Raw genomic sequence first — 27,861 nt, 5'->3', positions numbered from 1 at the left:
TCTGCTATTTTTTGAAAAATCGTGAAAATGTGGCGCAAATCTTTGAATATATATATTCTTTCAGAGGCAACTGGAACAACATATTTTCAGATGGGGGTCGGTGGCCAATTGCATATAATCTTGGGGGTCCTTGACATGAAAATGTTTGAGAACGACTTGACACAGAAACATGGGGTTTTTCCAGAAAACCGTCAGGATTTAGAAGACATTTATAGAATCGTTCCCAAGTCAAAATGGGTTAATAATAACATCCAATGAAACAGCCCGTAGAGACGTGAGAGAACCGCATGCAGGGCCCGTCATGGATCAAGAGTTTAACCCGTTTTGACCTGAGGACGATTATACCAAATGTCTTCTAAATCCCGACGGTTTTCTGAAAAAAACTGTGTTTCTATAACAGTGGTGCTCAATATTTCATGTCAAGGACCCCGGAAATTATATTTAATTGGCCGCCAACCCTCAGTTGAAAATATTTTGTTCCCCCATGAAGCAAAGATTTGAGTTAAAAACATTCGCTCTGAAAGAAGATATATTCAAAGATGTGCGCCACATTTTCACGGGGTTTTTCAAAAATAGCAGACCTACAATTTACAATTTAGGCATTTAGCAGACGCTCTTAATCCAGAGCGATTTACATTAAGCAAGAACAAAAAGCATGGGAATACATCACATATGTAAAATGCATTTATCGCGAAACATGCGTAAGCTAAGAACATAACTAAAACATATCTATATAATGACACTATACATATAAACTATAACTAGAACATATCTATATAATGACACTATACATATAAACTATACATATATGCTATACTATGCTGTACATATATACTATGAAGTGCTGTCTACATGACATGCTATAAGTCAAGCTCGTAGCGCGGCACTCGGTGCCGCGCTATGAGCTTGTAGATCTGCTATTTTTCAATAACTATAATGCTTAAAACACCAAAAGGGGTTCCCGTTCAGAATGGGTTAACCAAGCAGCCCAAATAAGGAGCAGCCTGCGTGGTCCCCAGTGTCCAGCCTGATTTGGATCAAAAGCATCACTTCCAAGCCTTTCCTTCCTGTTGCTCTGTTAAACTAAATGTCTGTCTCTGTGTGACTGCGCCCTGATCCTCTTCCTCGCAGACACACCAGGATTCCATACAGTGTTGTTTTATGGCAGCAAATTTCTATTTTAGTTTTAAGTCTCTTGAATAGTTTTCATTTAGTTTTTGTCACATTTTAGTCATCCGGAATGTTTTAGTGTTAAGTCTACTTTTAGTCGACTAATTATTATAAGATTTTAGTCGGCTAAATCTACAGGTCGACTAAAATGCATTTTGGTGGGCATTGATGCCGATCTACAAGCTCACGTCTATCCGATCTTCAAGCTTGTAGATCGGCTATTTTCAGCATGCAACCAAGTGTAAAATGACTTATACAGGATCTCTAGTTTTTATTTGTTGACGAAATCGACAGTATATTTAGTCATAGTTTTTGTCATCATTAGTTTTCATGTAGTTTCCATTCAGTTTATAACCGATTAAATTGATTCAAGTCGTGATGAATAACTCTTGATAAATGACAGGCCCACATCCGTGACCGTTGTGTGATTGCCTCGGTGTGTGTGTGTGTGCGTGTGCGTGCGTGCTTGTGCGTGCACGCGCGCGTGTGTGAATGATTTTATTTATTTGTGTCTGACTGCCTTTTGCAGCCCATCCCTTATGGGATTATTTTTACAGGACACAATTTACAGTAAAATATATTTCCTGTGCCAACACGGTGACACCAAAACACGAAACAAAAGTAAATATCATACAATGTATACATAACATAATCAATATAAGGAGATAATGGACAGAAGATCGATTTGCGTCTAACTTTGTTTGTGTGTGCGCGTGTGCGGCCCCGGCAGCAGCAGCCTTGCGGGGGGGTATGAGCTCTTCACCCTGACGGGGGGCAGCAAGAGGAGGAAGGTGCTCGGCCGAAGCAGACAGCAGCTCCTCAGGGCCGACGCCTCCCGCGTGTGCGCCCGAACCCGGCCTCTGGTCACCTACCACAAACCCAGACTCTTCACCCTCCACCTCCACGGCACCAACAGGGGCAGCCCACAGGTATGCTGCCCTCCACAGTACTACCTCCACACCACCAGAGGCAGCCCACAGGTACGCTGCCCTCCACAGTACTACCTCCACACCACCAGAGGCAGCCCACAGGTACGCTGTCCTCCACAGTACTACCTCCACACCACCAGAGGCAGCCCACAAGTACGCTGCCCTCCACAGTACTACCTCCACACCACCAGAGGCAGCCCACAGGTACGCTGCCCTCCACAGTACTACCTCCACACCACCAGAGGCAGCCCACAGGTACGCTGCCCTCCACAGTACTACCTCCACACCACCAGAGGCAGCCCACAAGTACGCTGCCCTCCACAGTACTACCTCCACACCACCAGAGGCAGCCCACAGGTACGCTGCCCTCCACAGTACTACCTCCACACCACCAGAGGCAGCCCACAGGTTCGCTGCCCTCCACAGTATACTTTCAGAATCCTTAGAAGTTCTTCAGTGATGTAAATAAGGTTTTCAATGTAATGAGTCCCAGGATGCAGGGATGGTCTTTTAGAAATGAGTCCCAGGGACATTTTATGAGTCCCACTTCACAGACGTTAGGAGTCATATTTTTGCCATTTTTACAAATTGCAGCATTTAACTCCCATTTAATTTTATATGTGGTTATATTCATGTAGAAAACAGAAGAAGAAATGATTATTATAACTAAAGCTAGCAAAATAAACTAGAATAAAAAAAAAATCAGTACAGTAGTGCATCCCGTGGATGCAGAGGTCGTTGTTTTATTGCGTCCCTTAAATCCCAAAACTGTGTTTTGGGATGCAAAATGCACCCTATTTTAACCCAGCAAAAAAAAAAAATCTACATTTAATTTGTGTCCTCATCTCATTCAGTAGTCATTCAGTTGTGAAAACAGACACTTGGAAAAGAGTATATGCTATCTATTGATTGATTGATTGAATACTTAATTAACAGGCTTTGGGCCAAGCCCCTATAGAGCGTCGCAGTCCCGCCCCCTACCCTGGACCAGGAAATGATTCTCCGTTCATTTTCCCTTTTATTTAAAGACGTTTACGCCGCGGACAAAGCCAACTCGAGTCGTGACAAATCATGACAACAACACTTTTTTTGTTGTTTTTCTTCTTTGTAATTATTTGTTTGGTCCAAAATATTGTTTGTGTTGTCATGAGTTGTCACGACTCGAGTTGGCTTTGTCCGCGGCGTAACCGTCTTTAAATAAATACTTTAAGAAATGTCTATGAGAATAATGCATTGGGTTTCATTTCCTGGTCCAGGGTAGGAGGCGGGACTGCGACGCTCTATAGGGCCTAGGCTTGTTTACATTGTGGTCCTCCTGTATAATATCGGAATCGGTCAGAATCGGTATCGGCAGATATGACCCATGCAAATACCGGTAATCGGAGATCGGATATCGGTCACGATTTCATAATCGTGCACCCCTAGTTTTTGTATGTACATTTTAATCAGAAACTGCACAAGTTCTGGGGAGTTCTGAGTTCTAGGTTCCTATTACTGAGCTATACCTCCTGAGCAGGGTCCAAATTAGGTTCTGAGAACCTTATCTGAAACCATACTATGGAAACAAATTCAGAACCTGCGAAATACCATTCGTGGCACAGCGAGATTCGCTTCTTGTAGTGGAAAAGAGCCAGTGTATATCCTGGGACTCTGTGTTGGTAAAACAGGTGAATCGGTGGAGAAAGGTCCAGTATGCCACAGTGGTGAGAACACTATACCTCCAGAGTTCAATTTGGGGGACATTTGAAGCCCTTAAAGCTGCTATAAGCAATAATATGTCAACATTTTAATGACCTTTTGTTTGTTTTTTTTTCGTTTTTTTTTGGTATTCAGACAGCCAGCAATGGGTAGAACGCTCCCAAAAAAATGTAGTCTCTGTGACACATCTAGGGGCCGCAATCTGCATTCAAAGATTTTCCTAGAAGCTTTGTCATTGGTCGATTTGCCTCTCTACTTCCTGATTGGTTAGTCATTGTGACCAGGTTTCTTTTTTATCAATGACAAAGCTTCTAGGAACATCTTTGAATGCAGATTGCGACCCCTAGATGTCTCACAGAGACTACATTTTTTGGGGGAGCGTTCTACCCATTGCTGGCTGTCTGAATACCAAAGAAAAAAAAGAAAAGAAAAGTCATTACAATTTTAGATCTCCATATATGGAGCTGACCTGTTCTGACATTCCATATGTTGATCCTTCCCTTTTGACTGATACCTGTTCATTTAAACTCTAGACGGGCCTGCCCCCAAAGTTATTAGTGCACCCACGCCCGGCAGCCGGCGAAAACTAGAGTTCTCAACAGGCCCGAAGATTAAGGCCCGGCCCTACCTGGGCCCTCATCAAACCCTATACACTCAAGACACTGCCCCCGCTGCCACCCTTAGATCTCCATATATGGAGCTGACCTGTTCTGACATTACATATGTTGATCTGACCTCATCAAACACTGTACACTCAAGACACGCTCCATATATGGCCAGTAGAGAATTCATTCCATATGTTGATCTGACCCACATGCCAAAGCGCCAGCGCTCGCCCAGCAGTCTGCTGTCACCCAGGCGGATGCGTGCACGCGACCGGGCGAGGTCGCTTCTCGTCCTCAGGCGTCTTACTGGTATACGTGCTGTAGTTTACTATTAATAGTCTCCGAGCAGCTTACCTCTAGCACCTAAGGGCTCTTTTAACCCATTTTGGGCGGGAACCCCTTTTGGTGTTTTAAACATTATGTTATAATTTAGCTATTGAAAAATAGCAGATCTACAAGCTCATAGCGCATTTTTCAGGCCTAAATGGGTTAAGTTGGTTATTGAGAAAGGGGGAGCGCATAATTATCTCATTGCTTGCCTCCTACTCATTTTAACAGAGCCAGATTGAAAATGGCAACCCTCTACTCACAGATTGCTGCCGCATAAAGCTACAATTTTTAACATCTGATGTCTTCATTTTCTATAGTGCTGTTTGACACAGCGTAGTGCGTAGTTTGAGTATGCTATAGGCTAAATTATCCTCATAATGTCCATTTCTATTTCACTCAAGCGCACTGGGCGGCGGTGGTTCAGGGGTAGAGTGCCTGGATGGTAACCGCAAGGTTGCCAGTTCAAACCCGGGCTCCCCCAGAGTTACTGTCGAAGTGTCCTTGAGCAAGACACTGAACCTCTAATTGCTCCCGATGTGCTAGTTTGTGCCTTGCATGGTTTCCGCTGCCATCGGTGTATGAATGTGTGGGAATGGGTGAATGTAATGCACAATCTCTGTAAAGCGCCTTGGATAAAGGCGCTATATAAATGCACCATTTACCATTTACCATTGAGATTCCAGTTAGATTCAGACAATTACTGTACATGCAGTTCTCTGAGATAGTTTCAACACATTGTAATCTAACCACTGGATTAGTGCCTTTTTCACGATCCTAGTATAAAGCGTATGAATAGAGGAGCTGAATGGGCTAAAATAAACAATTATTTTGCAGAACATTCAACTCTACATTTTAAAGGTTCTTTATAAAGGTTCTACCATAATCATTTTCAGTACTTGTCTATTTTTAAATCAAGTTAATTTCATATAAAAGTGGTTCTCTCCTTACATGGCATGTGCCACCTACATGAGCAAGATTAAGTCAGTCATTAATTCTACTTCTATCAGTTTTGAATTGATATATTTTCGGTTTATATGCTGAGCCCTACATATAATACACATTCCAATCTATCAGTTCTAGTTTCTTTTGGGTCACCACCCAGCCTTGTAATTGCGTGTGATATATCATGTCATGACATTTTGGCTATAGATGAGTCAGAGTGGCATTCTAATTATTAATAAGTGCCAATAACAAAGCAGCGTGCCAGCTGTGATATTAGCAGCAGACCCAGGAATCTCAATGACGACCTAATGACTTTAATCAGTGTGATTAAATACTGGCAGACGTCATGACTCACTCCATAACAATGAGAAAGAGAGCGAGAGAGAGAAGAGAACCATGCACTACCTGAGACAATTATCACCCCCGCGGCTATGCTCTCTGCCGCCTCCATTTCCGAGTGCCTGACGTGGAGGATGAGAGATCATATCGTTGCAGAAAACCTCTTATACACCATATATTTTATCTTTTGTGTTTCTTTGTACATTAACACAGTACAGTGTCACACGAAAGCATCGGATGTAGCAGATCCACAAGCTTGAACCAAGCTTGTGGATCTGCTACTCGTGCTGTGTTTTGGTTGTGTTTTTTATCTCCCTCTCCTGAAAAGTAAGGCCTCACTCAGACCTTTACTGCATTTCTGTATGCTTGTTGGATGAATGTTGTGTAGTGTCATGGCCGCCCCAATGCATTTCCAATGGGAGTCACATGGTTTGACACAACATTTGTGTTGTATGAGGGGGAGGGGCGCAGTCGAAACACAGCCGAAAGCCATACAACAGCTTGTAGTCCAAAATGTGGACTTCCATTGGAAATGCATTGGGGCGGCCATGACACTACACAACATTCATCCAACAAGCATACAGCAATGCAGTAAAGGTCTGAGTGAGGCCTATCTGTTTTGGACATAACGAGGTTTCCACCCCACAGAGACATTACAATCACACTCACATTTGTACTTGCGCAAGCAGAGTAAAGATGTGAATAGCGATGATTTGATTGGCTGAGCAAAGTACATATTGAAGACAAAAGCAGTGGTGGAAAAAGTACTCAATTGTTTTACTTAAGTAAAAGTAGGCTACCAATACTGCAATTTAGAATGACTCTGTTACAAGTAAAAGTACAAAAGTATCGGCATTAAAATGTACTTAAAGTATGCGTCGTGTTGCGACGCATTGTGAGCTTGTAGATCGGCTATTTTCAAATTGCCAAAATGTATACCGTTGAAGTGGTTAATGTATGTTTTCTAATGGAAATTAAAATCTCCAAAGTAACTAGTATAACTAAAGATTTCAAATAATTGTAGTGAAGTAAAAGTACACATTTTGGCTCTGAGATGTAGTGGAGTAGAAGTAAAAGTACTGAACGTTGGAAATACTCAAGTAAAGTACAAATACCTCAACAATTGTACTCAAGTACAGTACTTAAGTAAAAGTACTTAGTTACTTGCAAGCCACTGGACAAAAGTGACGGCAGAAAAGTGAAGACGCCAAAAGTGAGCACGGAATGTGATGTATGATGGTGTACGATGATGATAAGAGCGCCCCTCACTTCACACGGGTGTGATTCCTCTATCATCTTACCTGCTGTGTCTCTCTCTCTCTCTCTCTCTCTCTCTCTCAGAGGGTGGAGAGTTCTCCCTCGTCCTCCTCCTCCTGTCCATCATGCTCCTCCTGTGACCCCGTGGCTCTGTGCTCTGACCCCGCCTGCACCTCCAACACCTCCTCCTCCTCCGGCCCCTCCAGAGCCCACCCTGTTCTGTCTCTCTCTTCAGGTACAAGGCAAAGACGTGTGTTTTACACCAGTGTGCTCTTATCAACTGTTCAGCAAAATACAAAATAATTCTCCTCTCCTCTCCTCTCCTCTCCTCTCCTCTCCTCTCCTCTCCTCTCCTCTCCTCTCCTCTCCTCTCCTCTCCTCTCCTCTCCTCTCCTCTCAGACACTCCCCTGTCCCATCATTTGCAGACAGCCCTGGCCAGAGAAGAATGGCTCCAGAGGCCTTTGGTGATCAAGGCTGAACGATCCAGTCCAGGACATTACAACGCAGTAGGCTGTGAGTCCACACTGCTGCGCAACAGTATAAGAACAATAGACCAATTATTTGTTTACAAACACTGGGACTGGGAGCACGGGTGACTGTTTCAATTCCCAACAGATCTCCAAACCTGTTGTTTTGGGGAGTGCTGGTTTCAGTTCATTCAACCTCCTCTTGTGTGTTGGCTAGTGAGATGCACCCTAGGAGACATTTATACTTCAAAGCGCAACAGTATTGCGCACAGAGAACAGCTGATATACAAGCTCACATCGCATCGCGGATATTGTGATATTGTGAGTCTAGAGGTCTGCGTGCACGACACCATCGCGGGACGAAGCATAAATTATACTTGATGGGCTACAGGTGCGCGTGCAGCCGTGCACAAATAGGCTCTGCTGCCGCTATCATGAGCGCACCTCCCGTTCTTATGACAGCGACTGGAGGTGTGGTTTTGCTTTGAATTGAACTGCTTTGAATTACTATTATTGAAACATCGTGAAAATGTGGCGCAAATCTTTGCCTTGATCTTTGAAACAAGGCGGAGGCTGTGGTGAGATAAGGAAATGCGTGTGGTGGCATCAGCGTCGGGGGTGACCATAGAGTATATATATAATAGAGACTGAACTGGCGCGAAGCTCCGCCCCCCCAGCTATTCATGTCAGTGGAAGTTGCTCAGTGGCGTTTTGAAGCACCCGGAAGACTGCCGGAAGTCCCTCCCAGGACCTCAACTTTGAGGTCCTGAGTGACGTAGGGCAACCGAGCGCTCAACGTTAAAGCCCAGCTGCACGGGGTTTCCCGGTCATGAATCCACGGGTCCGCCTGTAGTCCCTCCTCCTACCACTAGGACCCAGAGCTTCAACGTTGGAAAGTCTGCCTGCCCCCTTGGGGGTGACCGTAACAATCACTCTCTGTTACAGTCTCGCTCTCTTATCACACTGTGGCAGATGGCTGCCTTGCTGCGTGCGTGCGTGCGTGCGTGCGTGTGTGTGTGTGTGTGTGCGTGCGTGTCATGACTGGACGTCAGTAGTGCGCATGCTGCTCTGCACTGCCTGGCATCCTCTGCTAGGGCTGTCAAGATTTAAAAATGTTCCTCCCCTTGGCCAGCCGGGGCGCCTGATGGAGGGGAAAGGAACTGGTTGGAATAACGTGTTCCTTCCACGCGCTACGTCCAACCAGGGAAACCCCCCCCCCCTGTCAGGTGTAAAGGAGGAACTTGGACACTCATGCATGAAGGAAGCATGAGTTCAAGTCCGCTGCTCTCCCCAGGTTGGTGGAGGGTGTGTAGTGCCCAGACGCCGCGGACAAAGCCAACTCGAGTCGTGACAACTCATGACAACAAACACAATATTTTGGACCAAACAAATAATTACAAAGAAGAAAAAACGGCAGGTTACAACACTTTTTTTGTTGTTTTTCTTCTTTGTAATTATTTGTTGGGTCCAAAATATTGTGTCATGAGTTGTCACGACTCGAGTTGGCTTTGTCCGTGGCGTAACTTTTTGAAATGTCTATGGGAAAAAAATGCATTGGGAATCATTTCCTGGGCCTGGCGTCGTCATGAAAGGGGGCGGGACTGCGACACTCTATATGGGCTGTAGTTCAATTGAGATCCATTGAGATAGAATGAGAACTTCCTCGTTCCATTCTTATAATGGGAGTCTATGCTTCTCTCTCTCCTCTCTCTCTCTCTCTCTCTACGGGTCTCTCTCTCTCTCTCTCTCTCTACGGGTCTCTCTCTCTCTCTCTCTCTCTCTCTCTCTCTCTCTCTCTCTCTCTCTCTCTCTCTCTCTCTCTCTACGGGTCTCTCTCTCTCTCTGGTGTCCAGTATTCTGGGGTAGTTGAGGATTAGCGGTGTGGGACCTCATTGTGCACTTCCACCAAGCTGCCTAATCCCCCATAGCCGGGGAGCCAGTCACCCACAATTGGACAGGACCTGTGATGTCATGCCGTACTTTTACATGCCGTGTGTTATATTGTCTCTTTATTGTTAATGGCGCTTTTTTCCGCGATGTTTCCGGCAGAGCAGGCCTCTCATTGTGTGGACCTTAATGACCAAATTAATAGAAATAAACACAAATAAAAAGTACGGCATGACATCACAGGTTGAACTCTATTCTTTGAGCTTTTGGGCCTCCCTACTACCAGAGGACTGAAGAGGGATTTGGGACAGCGAGGGGAAATTCCTGTGGTGTACTAACTCTCTCTCTCTCTCTCTCTCTCTCTCTCTCTCTCTCTCTCTCTCTCTCTCTCTCTAGATCAAAGTCACAGGCATCACATGAGGCAGGGGAGGGGCGGAGTCAGAGACCCGTCACCTGTAAGGTGGGCGGGTGCCGCTCAGACACCAAACAGCAGAGCCAATCAGCGGAGGAGGAAAGGACACGCCCACACAGTGACAGATGGTAGGTTTTGTACTTTGCGTTGCTATACTTGTGAGGGCCAAATGTCTCTACTGCAAGTACACTATAGTATCATTTGAGAAATTGACATGATGAGGCCAATTTGATTTTTCAAAAGGAATTTATTTTTTAGAGTTAAGAGATTCAGGTGGATTATGCATATAGAGGTCAGGTTTAGGGGTTCAATCTTTTAACCAAGTCACAGATGACATAAAGGGTGTTCAATTACGTTGATTTGTGGGAAAATACAAAAATCTGAAAAAATGGAGTTAGTGACCAGTCGAAATGTTTTGCCCTGGAGGAAAATAGGGGAGGGCCATGTCTTTTTAATTTTAAAGTAACTAGTAACTATAGTTACTTTCATAATTTAGAAACTAGTAAAGTAACTAGTTACTTTTTTAGAGCAGTAACTATAACTAGTTACTTTTAAAAAGTAACTTGCCCAACACTAGTCGTTTCTGCCCGACAGTGACGATGTAGAGTGTCGCCGGCCCAGAAGAGAATTTCCCATGCATTTTTCCCATAGACCTTTCAAAAAGTATTTATTTAAACACCTTTAAGTCTCGGACAAAGCCAACTCGGCTCCTGACAAATCATGACAATAAACATAATTTTTTGAGCCAACAAATAATTAGAAAGACGAAAAACTCTAAAAAGAAAGAATAGATTTGTACCCTGCCCTTTTTCTTTCAAATTATCTGTTCTGCCCACATTTTTTTTGTGTATTGTCATGATTTGTCAGGAAATTCTCTTCCGGGCCGCTCTTCGGGGACGGGACTGCGACGCTCCATGCTCGGCCACACCCCTCGTCATTCAGCACACCTGGGTAAGAGCAGATTAGGATGTTAAGAATGTTTGGTGCTTCTCTTATTTTCCCCCCTTAACACAATTAAGAGAAAATAAGAGATATGTAAATGTTGCCGTAGTTTACTTAAACCCCAACATCCAATTTGCCAAAATTATCAGATGTTCAAGCTCAGAGTGTTTGGATGGATTGCAAAAGACAAATGCAAAAAAGCTGGCTAAATACTGTTCTGTCTCAGCTATTATGGGCAGTCTGTCTATCTGGAGAAGGCGTTGTTTCATTTATCCCTAGGTGGCTTAAAAAAAAACCAAAAAAAAAAAACATCCTGTCTAGTAGTGTCAAGTAATAGTATGTCATCATTGTGCTATCTTTTTTTTCCTCTGTGTGTTAAGCATGTGCAGCAGCTATATCTGGTTGGACCATAATGTAACCTAATTCTGATCAGTGTTTGGGTCTATTGTATTGCGCCTCTTGTGCAGATCCAAATAAAATAATTGTGTGTGTGTGTGTGTGTGTGTGTGTGTGTGTGTGTGTGTGTGTGTGTGTGTGTGTGTGTGCGTGTGCGTGTGCGTGTGCGTGCGTGCGTGCGCGCGCGCGCGGTGCGCGTAGATGAGGAGGATTTTCTGTCCCAGCTCTCTGATCCTGAGGACAGTGCAGAGGACACATGGTCACCCCAGACCTCTCACACACGCAAGCAGTTCACACCGGTAACGCGCACACACACACATTGAAAGTCAGATTGAAGGCTGGCCACCACTGGTGGGCCACAAGGATATTGCAAGTGGGTTCCCAAATTATTGGCAAAACACTTAAGATGTTAATGATAATATGGCACTAAAGTGCAGGATGAAAAGCCCAAAAGTTGACTACTGTATAAATCAGTTTGACTTTTACTGCAAAAGTCTTGAAATTGATCCATGAAGTTACACACAACACAAAGAGTTAAAAAGAAAAAAATCAACTAAACGCAAGAGTGAAGAAATGAGGTCTTGGGCTGTGCTATAAAGATGTCTAACGGAGTTCTATCTCTGTATGTTGCCCATGCCCTGTCGGTCACACGGCTCTCTGTGTGTTTGTGTGTGTGCTTCCCCCCGCTCGCCAGGGGCCCGTCCGCAGGCGCCAGGGGGACGACAGCGTGTACGACATCCACAACCTGGCCTTCCCCATGGCGCTGGTCTCCATGGCCAAGGTGGAGAGGATGGAGTACAAGAACATCCTCACACGCGGGTAGGTAAATATCTCGTCCAGGAGGAGAGGAGAGCGAGGGGATGTGTGGAATATACACAGGGCTGCACACAGGCGGTCCGCCAGTGCGCATGCGTCGTCAAAATGAATTCTGCGCTGTCAATCAAGCGCCGGGAAGCGCCTCTGCGTACCAACAGCTGGGGCCGCCCAGAATTAGATTATTAGATTATTATGGCCAGAATACTAGTAAATTCTGTGGCGAGAGCATTTCCCAAACGACTGCCACTCAGAGTGGCCACTGGCCAATCACAGCACGTCTTGCACAAGTGCACTGGCCATTGTGGCCAATCACAGCGCGTCCTTACTCAAACGAGGGAGGATTCCAAATCCATGCTTCTTGCTACTGGGAGGAGGAGAAATCTGCATTACTGCATTACAGCCAAACTCTCGTCAAAATGTCCGATGCTCGTGTGCGATGCCGTCTCTCACAGCCTAGGCACCGGCCACCTACTTTTTACGGGTACAGGTTTTAGTTCCGACGTAGTGGAGTGGGAAGAGTTTAAAGCATTGAGGACTGGCACTGCTGCTGCACAACATGAAGCTTATCAACACCGTGTCCCGACATACTGTCCCTTATTATCGTAAAGTTGGGTAGTGTACACTGTTTATTTTTGCACTGAGGAGCCATGTGTGTCTGACTGTCTGACTGTACGTCGCCTCGGCTAAAAACAAAAGGGAAGCCTGGCGTATGCTTCGCCGTACGATGTGTTGCATGTTAAAAAAAATAGCTGATCTGCAAGCTCACAACGTGTCGCCTCCGCAACACGTTGTGAGCTAGTAGATTGGTTATTTAAATAAAAAATGTATCTAAATATTGCTTTGATGCTCATATTATCCTTAGGAAGTATTAAAACTCTTAGCCTGCCGCCATTAATTAATCCCTCGATTGCGTATTGCCATGGTTTAATCACGCGTGACACTTACTTTGAAGAGCCAAATATCCGTAATCGCATTTTACTATGAAACCATTCCGTGTGTGTTGACGAAGCTGGTGCTCGTTCTCTCGGTCGGTGGTGGAAAAAGTGGACCGCGAGTATCACAGCGCCTGCTACAGGCCGTTGAAAACGCTTGTCTGGGACAAAGCGTCCTCTGCAATGTCGCTTCTGTGAGATAAAACCGTCTGAAAACAGAGCCGGCAATGTTAGTGGATGCGCGCGCATTTTCAAAATGGCCGCGCCCATTGTGTCAGAAGCATAACAAAGCTAACTGACGGTAGATTTCGATACGATCGTATTAAAACATGCATTAATGAATACATCGCTGTTAAAACGGCTTTTCCGTTTGTGGCAGGCTACAAGATTCTACGTTTTAAAATTCCTATGTTCCTGGCGGGTAAACGATTAAGTTGTTTTTATTAGAATATGCATTCCATAGGGCTGGACCACACATGGACCTAGAGGCAATTTGCAATCTAGAGTTGCAATACGGAGGGTATTGCAACTCTAGATTCATCCCATTATAAAAAAAATCTATTGACTCCCCACTCATCCAATAAATATCGTTTTGCTATAAGTTATTCATGCATCCCTCTTTTATCCATCCGGCGAGACGGGTCGCCGCATTTTAGGAGGACGAAGTAACTCCTCCAGGTGCTCCTCTGAGTACTAGACCAAAAAAGTTGTGTGCAGCCCTGAATATACAAGCCCACGGCGTATCACTTTGTGCCGCGCTGCGAGCTTGTACATCTGCTATTTTTTAACATGTTTTGAAAAATCCTGAAAGTGTGAGAACTATCGATTTTATTTAGAAAGCATTTCGTTGAATGGGCCTTGGGGATTAATGCTTGCGTGTGTTACTGTGCAGGTGGAGGGTGGTGGAGTGCCCGTCCCCAGGAGGAAAACCAGAGGAGGTAACAGTTAACACATTTTGGGCGGGAACCCCTTTTGGTGTTTTAAAGCATTATGTTATACTTTAGCTATTGAAAAATAGCAGATCTACAAGCTCATAGCGCGGCACCGAGTGCCGCGCTATGAACTTGTAGGTCTGCTATTTTTTAAATCAAATCTTTGAATATATATTATTACAGAGTGAACATTTTAACTCAAATCTTTGCGTCTGGGGGGGTCCCTGGAACAACATGTTTTCAGATGGGGGGGGGCGGAGGCATATTACATATCATTTTTGGGGTCCTTGACATGAAATATTGAGCAAACGACTGGACCATTGTAAAGCGATTTGAGTACTTAGAAAAGCGCTATAAAATGCAATCCACTATTATTATTATTATTATTAACATGCTGGGTTAAAACCCAGCATTGAGAGACGAGGCATTCTTTCTGCCGCGCTAATCGAACGGTAAGCTAATATGAAGGCAGAGCGAAGCTACGGGTGCCTTAAAGTCTCAGTCAAAAATAAAAAAGGGAAAAAATTCAGAATATTCTTCTCTCGCCTGATATCATTGAGGATGCGCTAGGACGTGAACACACTATGAACGCGTCGATTGGGTTCCCTAGTACGCGTGGAGCCGTCCTACGGACGGAAACGGTTAAAGGAGCATTCAGTGATTTGGAAAAAACCCCGGTCCGCCTCGGTAACAAGATGTGCACATGCACGCACTACAGTGGGGGGGGGCACGCAACAGGCCCGCCCCCGCTCCATCATGATGGGAGGAAGGCCCCTCTCTATCCTGATTGGATGAAGGATGGGCCCTCTAGCCAAAAAACGAAAACCTAAGCTTTTTTTGACCCCAGGGGTTAACTGGGGACAGGGAGGAACTCCTTATATGGTCAGCACACTCTATTTTCACATAAAAAAGAAAAAGAAAAGTGAATTAAGTGAAATCACTGACGATGCCTTTGACATCGTCGGTCCAACAGGAGGCAGTGACGGACGAGGCGTTCCACCAGAGACACTTGGCATCTGAGCAGAGAGAGAAGCAAGGCTGGTCCGCCCTGAGCATGAGCCCCAGCTACAAGCAGCCCTCCAGGTGGGCGCACGCACGCACGCACGCACGCACTGTTACTATTCTTGTGTGCGGACATCCACATTTTGGAACGACAATTGTGTTATTGCCCATTCCCTGAATCTAAATCAACTGGTTTGTCACAGCTAGGTTTACAGGTGTAAAGAAGTGGGTGAAATGTTTATAAATAAAAAATCACACCTGTGTGAACTGAGTGGTGTAAGGTCTTATATAGACTGATCAGCTGTGGTCTGACGTAATGTCTGACGTAATGAAATTAGCATCAACCAATCAGCTCATTTTGAGTGGTGTAAACCACTCCTACAACTGGCTTTGTTAGTTTACCTGTCTGTCTGTCTGTACCAAAAAAAATGAGCATGGTTGCTATGGTCACCCAGTTCACACGGGTGTGATTTCATTACGTCACCTTCGTCTTCAATGTTTGTGTTTACACTATAGCCGCAATTTGCAACTCTAGATTTTGTTAACTTTTTTTTCCCCCAAGTCCGTATATATACACGTACGTCGACGCTAGGTGGCGTCATATCCCAGGTCCGTATATATACGTACCCCAACTATATTCCGTATTCCGTATATAATGGTTGATGCCTACGGAAGCTTTTAACATTGTTCCGGTTCCTATAGCAACGCCCCACCGTTCCAACTATGGGATTGCAAATATAATCTCACCCAAAAAGCACGGTCAGGACCTGGACGAATTAGTGACGTCTCCATTGGGGCCAAATCAAGTCAAACCAAGACTAGTCAGATCTGACCCAGAATATCACCTGATTTCAACCAACATAAATTCTGCCCACTAAGACGGACGTCCCTGGATGAATCAGAGAGAGTCCGATCGAGGCCAGATCAACTTAAGTCATATCATAACTAGTCCGATCTGGCCCAGAATAAGTTATATTATTTCAACTGGTGAAGACGTCCTGGAAATGACGTAAAGATCATCCCCATATGGGCTGGGGGATCTGGCCTAGTCCTGAACGTCACCAGAGTCACCGGACGACATCGTCGTCATAACGGCATCATGACGTCATTTGGCTTGCTGGGCAGTGCAAACCAGTTGAAAGGAGGATTTTCAAACCTCTATAAGTCAGACTCCAGGATCGCTGTCCTTGGTGGATTTTCTACAGCATTTATCAATTTTTTGCCATCATCATTTCGGATTTCATTTGTGCCATGTACCGCGACGCTGCCGCCATGTAAAAGCTTCTGACGAAAGGTAAACAGTGTGTGCTTGTTCCAATGATACTAGAGTGTATACCGAGTGTGTGGGGTGGGCGGGCAAACACCGTCTTTTAAAGTGAACGCGTATGCTGGCTCTGGGAACTGGGGTTAAGTGTTGGAGTTTGGAAGCACTCGTTTTTATTAACGGGTCGTGCTGCTGCCTCCTAACCTGACTCTGCTAGATTGCTCCGATGTGCTCCGATCAGCATTTGATCGGAGTACATCATCTCTGCCCGAGAGGGACCAGATGGTAGCAGGAGGAGGAACTCACTGCTGCCGCCATCTGGCGGAGTCAGGTTAGCTCAGCTGCCTCCTCCATTATGTGATAATTCGAAACAGGTGGTACGCAGGGCTGTTCAGTTACTTTGACAAAATGAATGTCATGAAACCTTTAAAAGATCATTCTAATAGGTTGTGTTGTTATTCACTGCAGGTCGGGCAGCAGATGGTCAGCCAGTGTGGAAGAAGGGGCGTGCTCCTCCTGGTCAGAGGATGGGACGATGGACCTTCAGATGGACACACAGGAGAGGACCGGTGCAGAGGTGTGGCTGGTAAGATGACCAAACTCACAGTAGCAGCACTGCCACCCAAGTGTGGAATGCCCTGACCCCCTCCCTCAAAAAATGCATTGAGCGGCTCAAATGCATGAGTGTGGAAATATAGTGGCCCTCTGGAGTGAGTGTGGAACTATTGTGGCCCTCTGGAGTGAGTGTGGAACTATTGTGGCCCTCTGGAGTGAGTGTGGAACTATTGTGGCCCTCTGGAGTGAGTGTGGAACTATTGTGGCCCTCTGGAGTGAGTGTCGAACTATCGTGGCCCTCTGGAGTGAGCGTGGAACTACAGTATAGTGGCCCTCTGGAGTGAGTGTGGAACTATAGTGGCCCTCTGGAGTGAGTGTGGAACTATAGTGGCCCTCTGGAGTGAGTGTGGAACTATAATGGCCCTCTGGAGTGAGCGTGGAACTACAGTATAGTGGCCCTCTGGAGTGAGTGTGGAACTATTGTGGCCCTCTGGAGTGAGTGTGGAACTATTGTGGCCCTCTGGAGTGAGTGTCGAACTATCGTGGCCCTCTGGAGTGAGCGTGGAACTACAGTATAGTGGCCCTCTGGAGTGAGTGTGGAACTATAGTGGCCCTCTGGAGTGAGTGTGGAACTATAGTGGCCCTCTGGAGTGAGTGTGGAACTATAATGGCCCTCTGGAGTGAGCGTGGAACTACAGTATAGTGGCCCTCTAGAGTGAGTGTGGAACTATCGTGGCCCTCTGGCGTGAGTGTGGAACTATTGTGGCCCTCTGGAGTGAGTGTCGAACTATCGCGGCCCTCTGGAGTGAGTGTGGAACTATCGTGGCCCTCTGGAGTGAGTGTGGAACTATAGTGGCCCTCTGGAGTGAGTGTGGAACTACAGTATAGTGGCCCTCTGGAGTGAGTGTGGAACTATAATGGCCCTCTGGAGTGAGTGTGGAACTATAATGGCCCTCTGGAGTGAGTGTGGAACTATAGTGGCCCTCTGGAGTGAGTGTGGAACTACAGTATAGTGGCCCTCTGGAGTGAGTGTCGAACTATCGTGGCCCTCTGGAGTGAGCGTGGAACTACAGTATAGTGGCCCTCTGGAGTGAGTGTGGAACTATAGTGGCCCTCTGGAGTGAGTGGAACTATCGTGGCCCTCTGGAGTGAGCGTGGAACTACAGTATAGTGGCCCTCTGGAGTGAGCGTGGAACTATAGTGGCCCTCTGGAGTGAGCGTGGAACTATAGTGGCCCTCTGGAGTGAGTGTGGAACTATAATGGCCCTCTGGAGTGAGTGTGGAACTATAATGGCCCTCTGGAGTGAGTGTGGAACTATAGTGGCCCTCTGGAGTGAGTGTGGAACTATAGTGGCCCTCTGGAGTGAGTGTGGAACTATAGTGGCCCCCTGGAGTGAGTGTGGAACTATAGTGGCCCTCTGGAGTGAGTGTGGAACTATAGTGGCCCTCTGGAGTGAGTGTGGAACTATAGTGGCCCTCTGGAGTGAGTGTGGAACTATAGTGGCCCTCTGGAGTGAGTGTGGAACTATAGTGGCCCTCTGGAGTGAGTGTGGAACTATAGTGGCCCTCTGGAGTGAGTGTGGAACTATAGTGGCCCTCTGGAGTGAGTGTGGAACTATAATGGCCCTCTGCATCGTCAAAGTTGCACCACCCCTGCTACAGCTCTACAGTATAGGCTATGTCGTTGTGCTGCTCATACGTCTATATTTGGGTGTCCTTGCAGCCTCCTCTCTCTCCCTGGGAGCTGCGCGTGTTTCCTCTGGCTGAAGACCAGGAGAAGGCCCTGTTCTCTGAGAAGGAAGTGGCGGCCCCACGATGCTGCCCAGCCCCGCGGCCAAGAACTACACCCCCCAGCAGCCCCAGCAGCAGCAGCACCACTGTGCTGGCCTCCAAATCCCAGCTGTCCTCTCTGGCACTGTCCTCCAGCACCACCACACCGCCCTCTGGTGGACAGAGGAGGAACTGCGCCCCCAACGGTCGAATCGCCTGTAGGTCGTTACCACTGGCATGTGTGTGTGTGCCCGAGAATATCTGCCTCATTTTAGATTTTAGCTATATTTTAACCACTTTAATCATTTTTTTATACTTTTATACTATACTTTAAATCAAAAAACAGAAGCCCATAGTGTGTCACTTTGTGCCCAATCTGAGAATCCCATTGGCAAATAATGGGAAATCAGCGACCCCTGAGTCAACAGTCTGTCTTGAGTGCCTACATTTTCTATTTATAGTGACTCGTAGGAATAGACTATGTGACAACCAGGTATATTCTGGTGACCACCGGAGAGACGGGTGACAGCCGGAATGTAGACGGCACCCGGGTGAGCAGTATGGGTTAGCGCCCCAGCCTGTGTCCTCCGTGAGGAGGAAGCCCAACAAACCTTGGTGAGGCCTTTAGGAGGGCCATTATAGTCCACCACTCCTGAGTGCAGTGCCTGGTGCTGGGAGTCTGGTGCAACGCACAGGTCCTGGGCCTGGTGAGAGCAGGAGTGGACCTGGTGAGACGTAGGAGGGGCCCGGTCAGGAGTCAACCCACAGAGCCTAGTCCTTCCACGTGCCAGATTTTGGTTCTCCCAGTACCGGCAGAGTAGTACCGGAGCAACGGATTGTCATGTCGTGCTGCGATGAGTTGTGAGCTTATAGATCGAATATTTCCGCTATATTGTGGGGGTAAGAAAGCAACATTGCCCAAAATGGACCATTTTCATTTTGTATGCAAATTGATTAGTGATAATTTTGTAATTAACCCATTTTGAGCGGGAACCCCTTTTGGTGTTGAAAAATAACAGATCTACAAGCTCATAGCGCGCCACAGAGTGGCGCGCTACGAGCTTGTAGGTCTGCTATTTTTGAAAAATCGAAGAACGACTGATATAGAAAAATAGCTTTTTCAGAAAACTGTCAGGATGTAGAAGACATTTTTAGAAACTGATCTCAGGTCAAAATGGGTTAAACGGATTAGTTTGATTAACAGTTTCAGCCCTACTTCATATTATTTTTTTCTGTCGTCCGCAGGAGCTCTCCGATGTCTACTCCTTGGGAACTACGATGTCCAACATCTTTGGAATACTTATACCGTAGATTTATCAAGTAATTAGATAATGTTCTGCCTGGTTCTTCGATTTTGTATTCGTCAAGTTTTGTGAAACATGTCCCAGATAATCCCCTACTTTATGGTGCTAATGTAAATTACTAAACACATGTAAACCAGCATTAACCAGTTGTAGTCTCAGGTCGCTTATAGTAGTATAATTGTTATTTATTTCTATTAAAATGTGTCTCTGAAAGGATCTTATGTAATAGTATATATCAGAACTGTGTATTATTAGAGAATATTTATGGGAATTGTATGTGATGTGACATGACCTTCACGATATCACGTTTGTCTCGTTGACACTGTAATTATTTTATAGAATGTTTTTTTAATGAACAAAAAGGGATTTGCTGTATGTCTTTTTGCCTGACACACATACGTTTGAGTGAAAATTAATGAATTTTCTTAACCTTTCCTTTATCCCTTTCTTTTTTAACTTTCTGATGTAAAGACAGATGTTTTTGACACGTTGTTTTAATTACATCACAATAAAATAAAACCCACATTCAACTCCAACTTTAAGTTTGTTCAGCCAAAATAATAATAAACCAAAATAATAAGTTCAGTAAATGACAGCACTCACACCCACATCCACGCTATTTGTCTGTGACGTTGCCGTTGCCTGTTGCATGACGCTGGTTGGCTGATCCCTGAACGCCCAGCCTCTGGCAAATATGGAGACTTGTCTTCCAGTATGAATCTGTCGCGGGAGTGAGAGGTGTGGGCAGACCGGTGGTGCTGTGATTGTGAAGACGGCAGTTTTTGCCCTTGCCCATATAAACAGTAAACCGCGTGAGCCGCGGGCAAGTCCGCGAGTCTCGTTCCATTCTAAAACAACGGACGAGATCGCCTGTCATCAACTCAGTGATGACCGCGCCGGGGTCATAGAACGCCGCTACGAATCCGCACCTCTGACACTTCTATACGTTGTCTTGTGAAGAGGAGCGTTCAGTGTTTTTGATTGATTGATTGAAAAATGTTTGCAGAATTACAGTACATTTCAAGCACAAACTCAATACAAAGGCTGTTAACTGTGAGTGGATGACCCAATTAAACATTACACTTGTTTCCAATAGGGTCCACCATGTTCAAATCATCAAAAACATTTAGAGACGTACAAATAGACACTTCTATATAGACAAAGGACAGAACAGGAATTCATCATAAAGGAGGTAAAAAGGGAAAAGAAACATATACAGTGAGGGGAAAAAAAGGGGTGGGCGGTGGGGGGGATTCACGTTCAGCTCCGTTAATTTGTTTGTTTTCCTTGGAGGAGCTGCGTTGGGTCCCCAAGTCGGCTCCGTGGCCGTACCTTGAGTTGGCTGTGTGGCTGTGTTGTCCAGGAAGGAGCACAGTTGAGCTGAGAGGGTTACGTGGGTGAGCTGAGTACAAGGGCTAGCCAGCTGCGGAGCTAACAAACACACACACGCGCACACACACACGCACGCCAGAGTGCACGCGCGCGCACACACATCCACACAAGCGTCAGGACGCTGTTTTCTTTTCTTTCTTTTTGGTTTGGTTCATAGAGTGGTGCACTGCACCCGAGTTATTTTTGTTTTCTGGGTAAAACCTGAAGTGGAGTTATCGTGTGAATTGTGAATTGTGTGACATGAACTGAACTACCCTTATTTACATTTAATTTTACAATACAAACCTTAAACTGACTTTTTGAAAAAAATTCCTATGTTTATTGAAATGTACTGATTAATTATTATTATATACACTACAGTATATACCCTGAGTGAAACCAGGTAGGTTGCTGTATTTTCCAACAGTGACCGCTACAAACTTTCAAATATCATCCTCTCTGTGAAAGAACGTTTGCAATATTGAATTATTAGGTTTAGCTATTTGCTACGTACCTTGCTTTTGGAGGAAAAATAGTAGTATTTTGAAGTATGTCCCTTTAATCCACCCGACACTGAAACATATCATCATTACGTCACCATCGTAAACCAATTATACCCTGGCATTGGTATATATCTTCATCACGTCATGGGACATACGCTTCGTAGCATGACGGAAAACATACCTGCACGGTCTGCTTCCGTATGTCCCGTGCCAGCATATGACATAATATCATATGCTGCTAAGGGACATACGCATCGTAGCACCTGACTAATAACATTACTTGCACGCTCTGCTTGCACAAGTAATTACATGTGTTACCATAATGCATCACAGAAGATGGACCACCACCTTCACCTGATGGAGGAGCACTGAAAAAGTGTAAATTCATCACAGGTATGCATCTGTGTCCAATTAACTATATCATAATATGATATTCTATTAAGTCATCACGATTGTGTGCCATCCAACACTATGGCACACAAACATGATGACTTAATAGAATTCTATTGAACATCAACACTGCTTTAAATGTCAAATCCAGTGTTCATACATTGCCCTAATGCTGACATACTGTATGCAACACCCATTATCAACAGCAACTGCTACATATCTGTATTTTCATGCCTACAATGAATGCACCTTATGTTAACAGCTCTTCCACCATTCATTCCGAGCCATACACGTCTACACACGGTTAAGAAAACCCCTCACTTTAATGCCACTGTCCGTGTTTGCACGTTTACGCATGTAACTGTACTGTAGCCCCACACCTAGAACGGGCCTCAAGTTTTTCTTGTCTCCCAAACATCATTCAAATAAGATATGGTTGAAAAGGTGTCCCTTTAATATAGTACTTGGCTGGATACTCATCTAATGTCTCTACCACTGATGTCACGATACTGTAAGTCAGCTATATACAGATATGGAGTTTTACATTAGGATGTCAGCACTAGATGTCTCTGCCGGCTCCATGTATGGAACTAGATCAATCTCGTTTGTGACGTTAGACTTCACTAGGTCAGTTACATGCTGTATGTCGGATATCTCCATATCTAAAATTAGGCAAAATTGTGTGTTTGTGTCATCATGCGTTATGATTGGCTGAATTCCGGGCCCGTGGACTAGATCTGAGGGCACGAGGCCGAACCTCTTGTATATCTTTCCATATAGTTGTGTGCGCTGTCAAGGTTGAATAGTTGTGTTTTGAGACCTTGAAGAAATGTTGCATGTTAAACTATAAATTTGCAGTTAAAAGGACAGTTAAACAACCATATTGAACCAGACCAGAACAGGGATTATCCAGCATGTTGTCCAGGCTACGGCCAATCCTGTCCCTGAGACCCCCCGTCCCTGCTTACAGATGGGCACACACCAAAGAGAAAGGGAAACCCCTTATGCTTAATCCTCGCACCAACAAAAGCATGGCCTTCACCTTACAGGAGCGACAAATGTTGGGGATACAGGGGCTGCTGCCTCCCAAAGTGGAGACTCAGGACAATCAGGCCATGCGCTTCCAGAGAAACCTCAAGAAGATGAAAGACCCATTAGAAAAGTATGTCTACCTGATGGGCATCCAGGAACGGAATGAAAGGCTGTTTTATAGAGTGTTAATGGATGACATAGAGGAGCTGATGCCCATAGTCTACACTCCCACTGTTGGCCAAGCCTGCACACAGTACGGACACATCTTCAGGAGACCCAAAGGCTTGTTCATCTCCATTCATGACAAAGGACACATCCGCTCCATCCTAGACAACTGGCCAGAGACCAATGTTGTTGCAGTAGTTGTAACTGACGGAGAGCGTATCTTAGGTTTAGGTGACCTGGGCGTGTATGGAATGGGCATCCCCGTTGGAAAGTTGTGCCTGTACACAGCCTGTGCTGGAATCAGACCTGAGACGTGTCTACCGGTGGTGATAGATGTTGGCACAGACAACGAGACCCTCCTGAGGGATCCATTATATATGGGTTTGTACCAGAAGCGCGACCGCTCTCAGGCATACGACGACCTGATTGACGAGTTCATGGAGGCCGTGGTTGACAAATATGGCCAGGACACGCTGATCCAGTTTGAGGACTTTGGGAACCACAACGCCTTTCGCTTAATGTGGAAGTACAAGGAGAAATACTGCACCTTCAACGACGACATTCAAGGCACTGCAGCGGTAGCCCTGGCTGGACTGTTGGCAGCTCAGAGAGCAATTGGCAAACCCATCACTGAACACAGGGTGCTTTTCCTGGGAGCCGGAGAGGCTGCCCTGGGCATCGCCAACCTGATCGTGATGGCAATGATGGAAAAGGGGATGACCCAGGCTGAGGCCAGGGAGAAAATCTGGATGTATGACGAACACGGGCTACTAGTGAAAAACAGACCCCAGGAGAACGATGGAAACCAGGAAGCATTTGTCCATGACTGTCCACCAGGGAACGTGCAGAGCTTCCTAGATGCCGTCAACACAATCAAGCCCAGCGCCATCATCGGGGTGTCGGGAGCTGGACGATTGTTCACCCACGATGTCATCAAGGCCATGGGAAGCCTGAATGAACAGCCAATCATCTTCGCCCTCAGTAATCCCACCACCAAAGCTGAATGCACTGCAGAGGATGCCTATACACTCACTAACGGTAGATGTCTGTTTGCCAGTGGCAGTCCATTTGATCCGGTGACTCTGAGCGACGGTCGCGTCTTCACTCCCGGGCAAGGGAATAACGTGTACATATTTCCGGGCGTGGCGCTAGCCGTGATCCTGAGTGGAGTGAGACATATCCAAGACATTGTCTTCTTGGAGGCAGCAAAGGCTTTGGCAGAGCAAGTGACGGATAAAGAACTTGCAGAAGGCAGACTCTACCCTCCTCTGTCCAACATTAGAGAGGTGTCAGTCCAGATGGCTGTTACGGTGGTGGAATATGTCTATGCTCAGGGCATGGCATTCCACTACCCTGAGCCTTTGGAAAAGAACAGCTTTGTGCGTTCTACTGTCTGGGACACCAAATATGACTCTTTCCTTCCAGACATCTATGACTGGCCCGGTGTCAACTTCAACCCTAAAACCTAGACTGGAAATGGGATAGTCTGTAGGTCCCGACTGCGTCACCCATTTCATGACTTTCAAGATGGGACAAACTGCTTTGTAGGTCAACAGGCATACTCTCATTACTTGCGCAAGCAGAGCGCGCAAGTAATAGTTTCCGTCCAGTGCTTCGATGCGTATGTCGCCGTTTGATGTGTGTGTGCCGTGCCAGCGTATGACGTAATGACTACTTGTGCTTGATATGGCAGTGGTGTCAGATTACATACATGTATACATAGGGGCATTACCTTTAATCCTCCCGACACTAAAACATATCGTCATTACGTCACCATCGAAAACCAATTACACCTTGGCATTGGGTCCTTTAATCCTTTAATCTGTATTACGTCATCATTGAGAGCTAGTTATACCAGTTATACCCTGACGTTATATGCTGCTACGATACATACGCATCAAACGGGGCATACGCAAAGTAACCACAGTATACTGCTAAGTAAGTCATAGAGCTGTATTCTAGAACAACAAGCAAGTAGGCACTCGACAGAGTGCAGTTCTAGTTACATCTGTGAAAGGTTGGAATAGGAACAAACGAGGGCGCTACACTTAAGTTTCCACAGGACGAAAAGTCTGCTCTCATATGGGGATAGAGAAATATAATATAGCTTACGTTGTTGTTTAGCTTATGTTAATGTCAAATATTGTGAAGTATGGTAAAAGTTTCTATCTACAGTATAAAATAAATACAGTTCTATCGATTTAGAAGTGTCCTGGATCCCTTTTTAGTTTCTCAAAGAAAAATAAATCATCGATATCTAATGGAAAAAAAGTATATAAATTGAAAAAACACGTATACAGTATAATTATTGAATTATTTATTTTAAATTGTCAATAACAATAATAAATTTACTCAATTTTGGACTATAGTGATATCAATACTAAATCATGGTCAGAGTAATACGGATGAGTGACGGCTTTCGATGGTGACATATGTCGATCAGTGTTGGGTGGATTAAAGGAAATGCCTCTGTATATGTATATTTGTAAATTGATTAGCGGTATACTGTGGTTACTTTGCGTATGCCCCGTTTCATGCGTATGTATCGTAGCACCATATGATGTCAGGGTATAACTGGTACAACTAGCTCTCAATGATGACGTAATAAAGATGTGGATTAAAGGACCCAATGCCAGGGTGTAATTGGTTTTCGATGGTGACGTAATGACGATAATATGTTTTAGTGTCTGGAGGATTAAAGGTAATGCCCCTATGTATACATGTATGTAATCTAGTAGTCATTACGTCATACGTGATGGCTTTCGATGGTGACGTATTTGTCGATCAGTGTCGGGTGGATTAAAGCAGGGGTTCCCAACCTTTCTATTGTCATGGACCGGCTGACAGTTCATAAAATGTTCGAGGTCCGGCAGGGGGGGGTCGCGCATCATCGTACCAAAACACGTTCTCACGGATGACAGTTGACTGGCCCTAAAATACCTGCTGCTATATTATATCACAACATAATGTTAGCCTATATCCAATATCATTGACCTAAATGGCGTTATATCAACAATGAAAAAAAGGTTCATAAATTACTTTTGGACATCTGGAAAACATTAAACATGCGCGATTGACGCATTAGCCTACTTTACCTGGGTAACATCAACTTCTGATACATATACTTGACATGAAATGATAATCCTGTACCGTCACCGTGTAGCGTTTTGTTTCATTAGCGCGATCGTGATGAAATAGGCTGCAGCTGTTGTTCCGTGGCTGTGCACACATATGAACGGGTGAAGATCAAAGGAGGAGAAGAGTCAACTTTTTGCTGATTTTCCAAACAGTTTCCCAGTTTCTAGGAATTACATTTTGGGCAGGCAAGATGGGTTGTCGTCGCCCCCCGTCGCACAATCAGTAACACAAAAGGTTTTCAAAGAGATATACCTGCCAGACGAGTAGGATACAAAGGCTGCCTGAAAGGCAGGCATTTGCATTCCAATGGGTGATTGAGGGTCGCAGTCGCACTCTACTACGCGCAACGGCCAATCCACTGCCAATCCGCTGCCTGTGTTTGTCCTTTCTTTTTTTCTCGTCGTCGTCAAATGGATTTGAAAATACGACGGGAAAACTTGTAATTCCCTTCTCGCGTACCAGTGGCACATGTCCCGCGGACCGGTCCGCGGACCGGTGGTCCACTGGTTGGGAACCTCTGGATTAAAGGAAATGCCTCTATGTATACATGTATATGTAATTTGTAAGTTGATTAGCGGTATACTGTGGTTACTTTGCGAATACCCCGTTTAATGCGTATGTATCGTAGCAACGTCGGGGTATAACTGGTACAACTAGTTCTCAATGATGACGTAATAAAGATGTGAATTAAAGGACCCAATGCCAGGGTGTAATTGGTTTTCGATGGTGACGTAATGACGATATGTTTTAGTGTCGGGAGGATTAAAGGTAATGCCCCTATGTATACATGTATGTAATCTGACACCACTGCCATATCAAGCACAAGTAGTCATTACGTCATATGCTGGCACGGTGCATACACATCAAGCACTGGACAACAACTATTACTTGCGCGCTCTGCTTGTGCAAGTAACAAGGAAGTTCATACAAAACAGAAAGAGGTCTATACAATCAAGACAGCAAATAATACAACAAGAAACAAAAACAAAACAAACAAACAAAAACACAATCAGACATCCGGAAATGCCTGAGTAAAAAGTAGTGTTTTAAGTTTGTTCTTAAAGATGTCCACAGAGGCTGCGGATCTCAAGACCAATGGCCTTTTCCAGTCCCAGCCCGCCAGCCCGGCACCAGCCCGGCCTGGGGGACCACCGTGAGCCAGATCTCCCACCCGGCTGATGTCTCCTGCAACATCCACCCACGCGGATTACACATGGGCCAACGTAGTTACCACCAAGGCTGATGCCTTCTCTAAAAGGTAATTTTATTGTATTCGAAAATGCCCTAATATGACATGACATGTCTAGTATGA

The 27,861-nt window shown here is 45.3% G+C and overlaps 2 protein-coding genes across 3 annotated transcripts in view; both read left to right on the top strand.

Annotated features, from left to right (window-relative positions):
- The window catches only part of kansl1l (KAT8 regulatory NSL complex subunit 1-like), a 56,376-nt gene extending 35,896 nt beyond the window's left edge, over positions 1–20,480 (top strand). Inside the window, exons 8-19 of one of the 2 annotated variants that reach the window (XM_079519156.1) lie at positions 1,901–2,099; positions 7,355–7,505; positions 7,671–7,784; positions 10,022–10,165; positions 10,905–10,988; positions 11,577–11,674; positions 12,070–12,194; positions 14,016–14,061; positions 15,026–15,138; positions 16,790–16,907; positions 18,600–18,864; positions 19,892–20,480. In XM_079519156.1, the coding sequence (XP_079375282.1) occupies positions 1,901–2,099; positions 7,355–7,505; positions 7,671–7,784; positions 10,022–10,165; positions 10,905–10,988; positions 11,577–11,674; positions 12,070–12,194; positions 14,016–14,061; positions 15,026–15,138; positions 16,790–16,907; positions 18,600–18,864; positions 19,892–19,893 (1,459 nt within the window). In that variant the 3' untranslated portion in view covers positions 19,894–20,480. Of the gene's footprint in view, positions 1–1,900; positions 2,100–7,354; positions 7,506–7,670; positions 7,809–10,021; positions 10,166–10,904; positions 10,989–11,576; positions 11,675–12,069; positions 12,195–14,015; positions 14,062–15,025; positions 15,139–16,789; positions 16,908–18,599; positions 18,865–19,891 lie in introns of both variants that reach the window. The other variant, XM_079519155.1, reaches the window with a different exon arrangement.
- Positions 20,481–23,128: 2,648 nt separating this feature from the next.
- LOC306935436 (NAD-dependent malic enzyme, mitochondrial-like) lies at positions 23,129–24,880 on the top strand (the record flags this gene model as incomplete). Its single annotated transcript, XM_079518499.1, has 1 exon — positions 23,129–24,880. The coding sequence occupies one exon, from the start codon at positions 23,129–23,131 to the stop codon at positions 24,878–24,880; it is 1,752 nt and encodes a 583-aa protein (XP_079374625.1).
- Positions 24,881–27,861: the final 2,981 nt, after the last annotated feature.

Source organism: Electrona antarctica (genome assembly GCF_951216825.1).
Source record: "Electrona antarctica genome assembly, chromosome: 13".
Lineage (NCBI taxonomy): Eukaryota > Metazoa > Chordata > Actinopteri > Myctophiformes > Myctophidae > Electrona > Electrona antarctica.
Note: the sequence above shows the minus strand (reverse complement) of the source record. Positions and strands in the feature narration are given on the sequence as shown.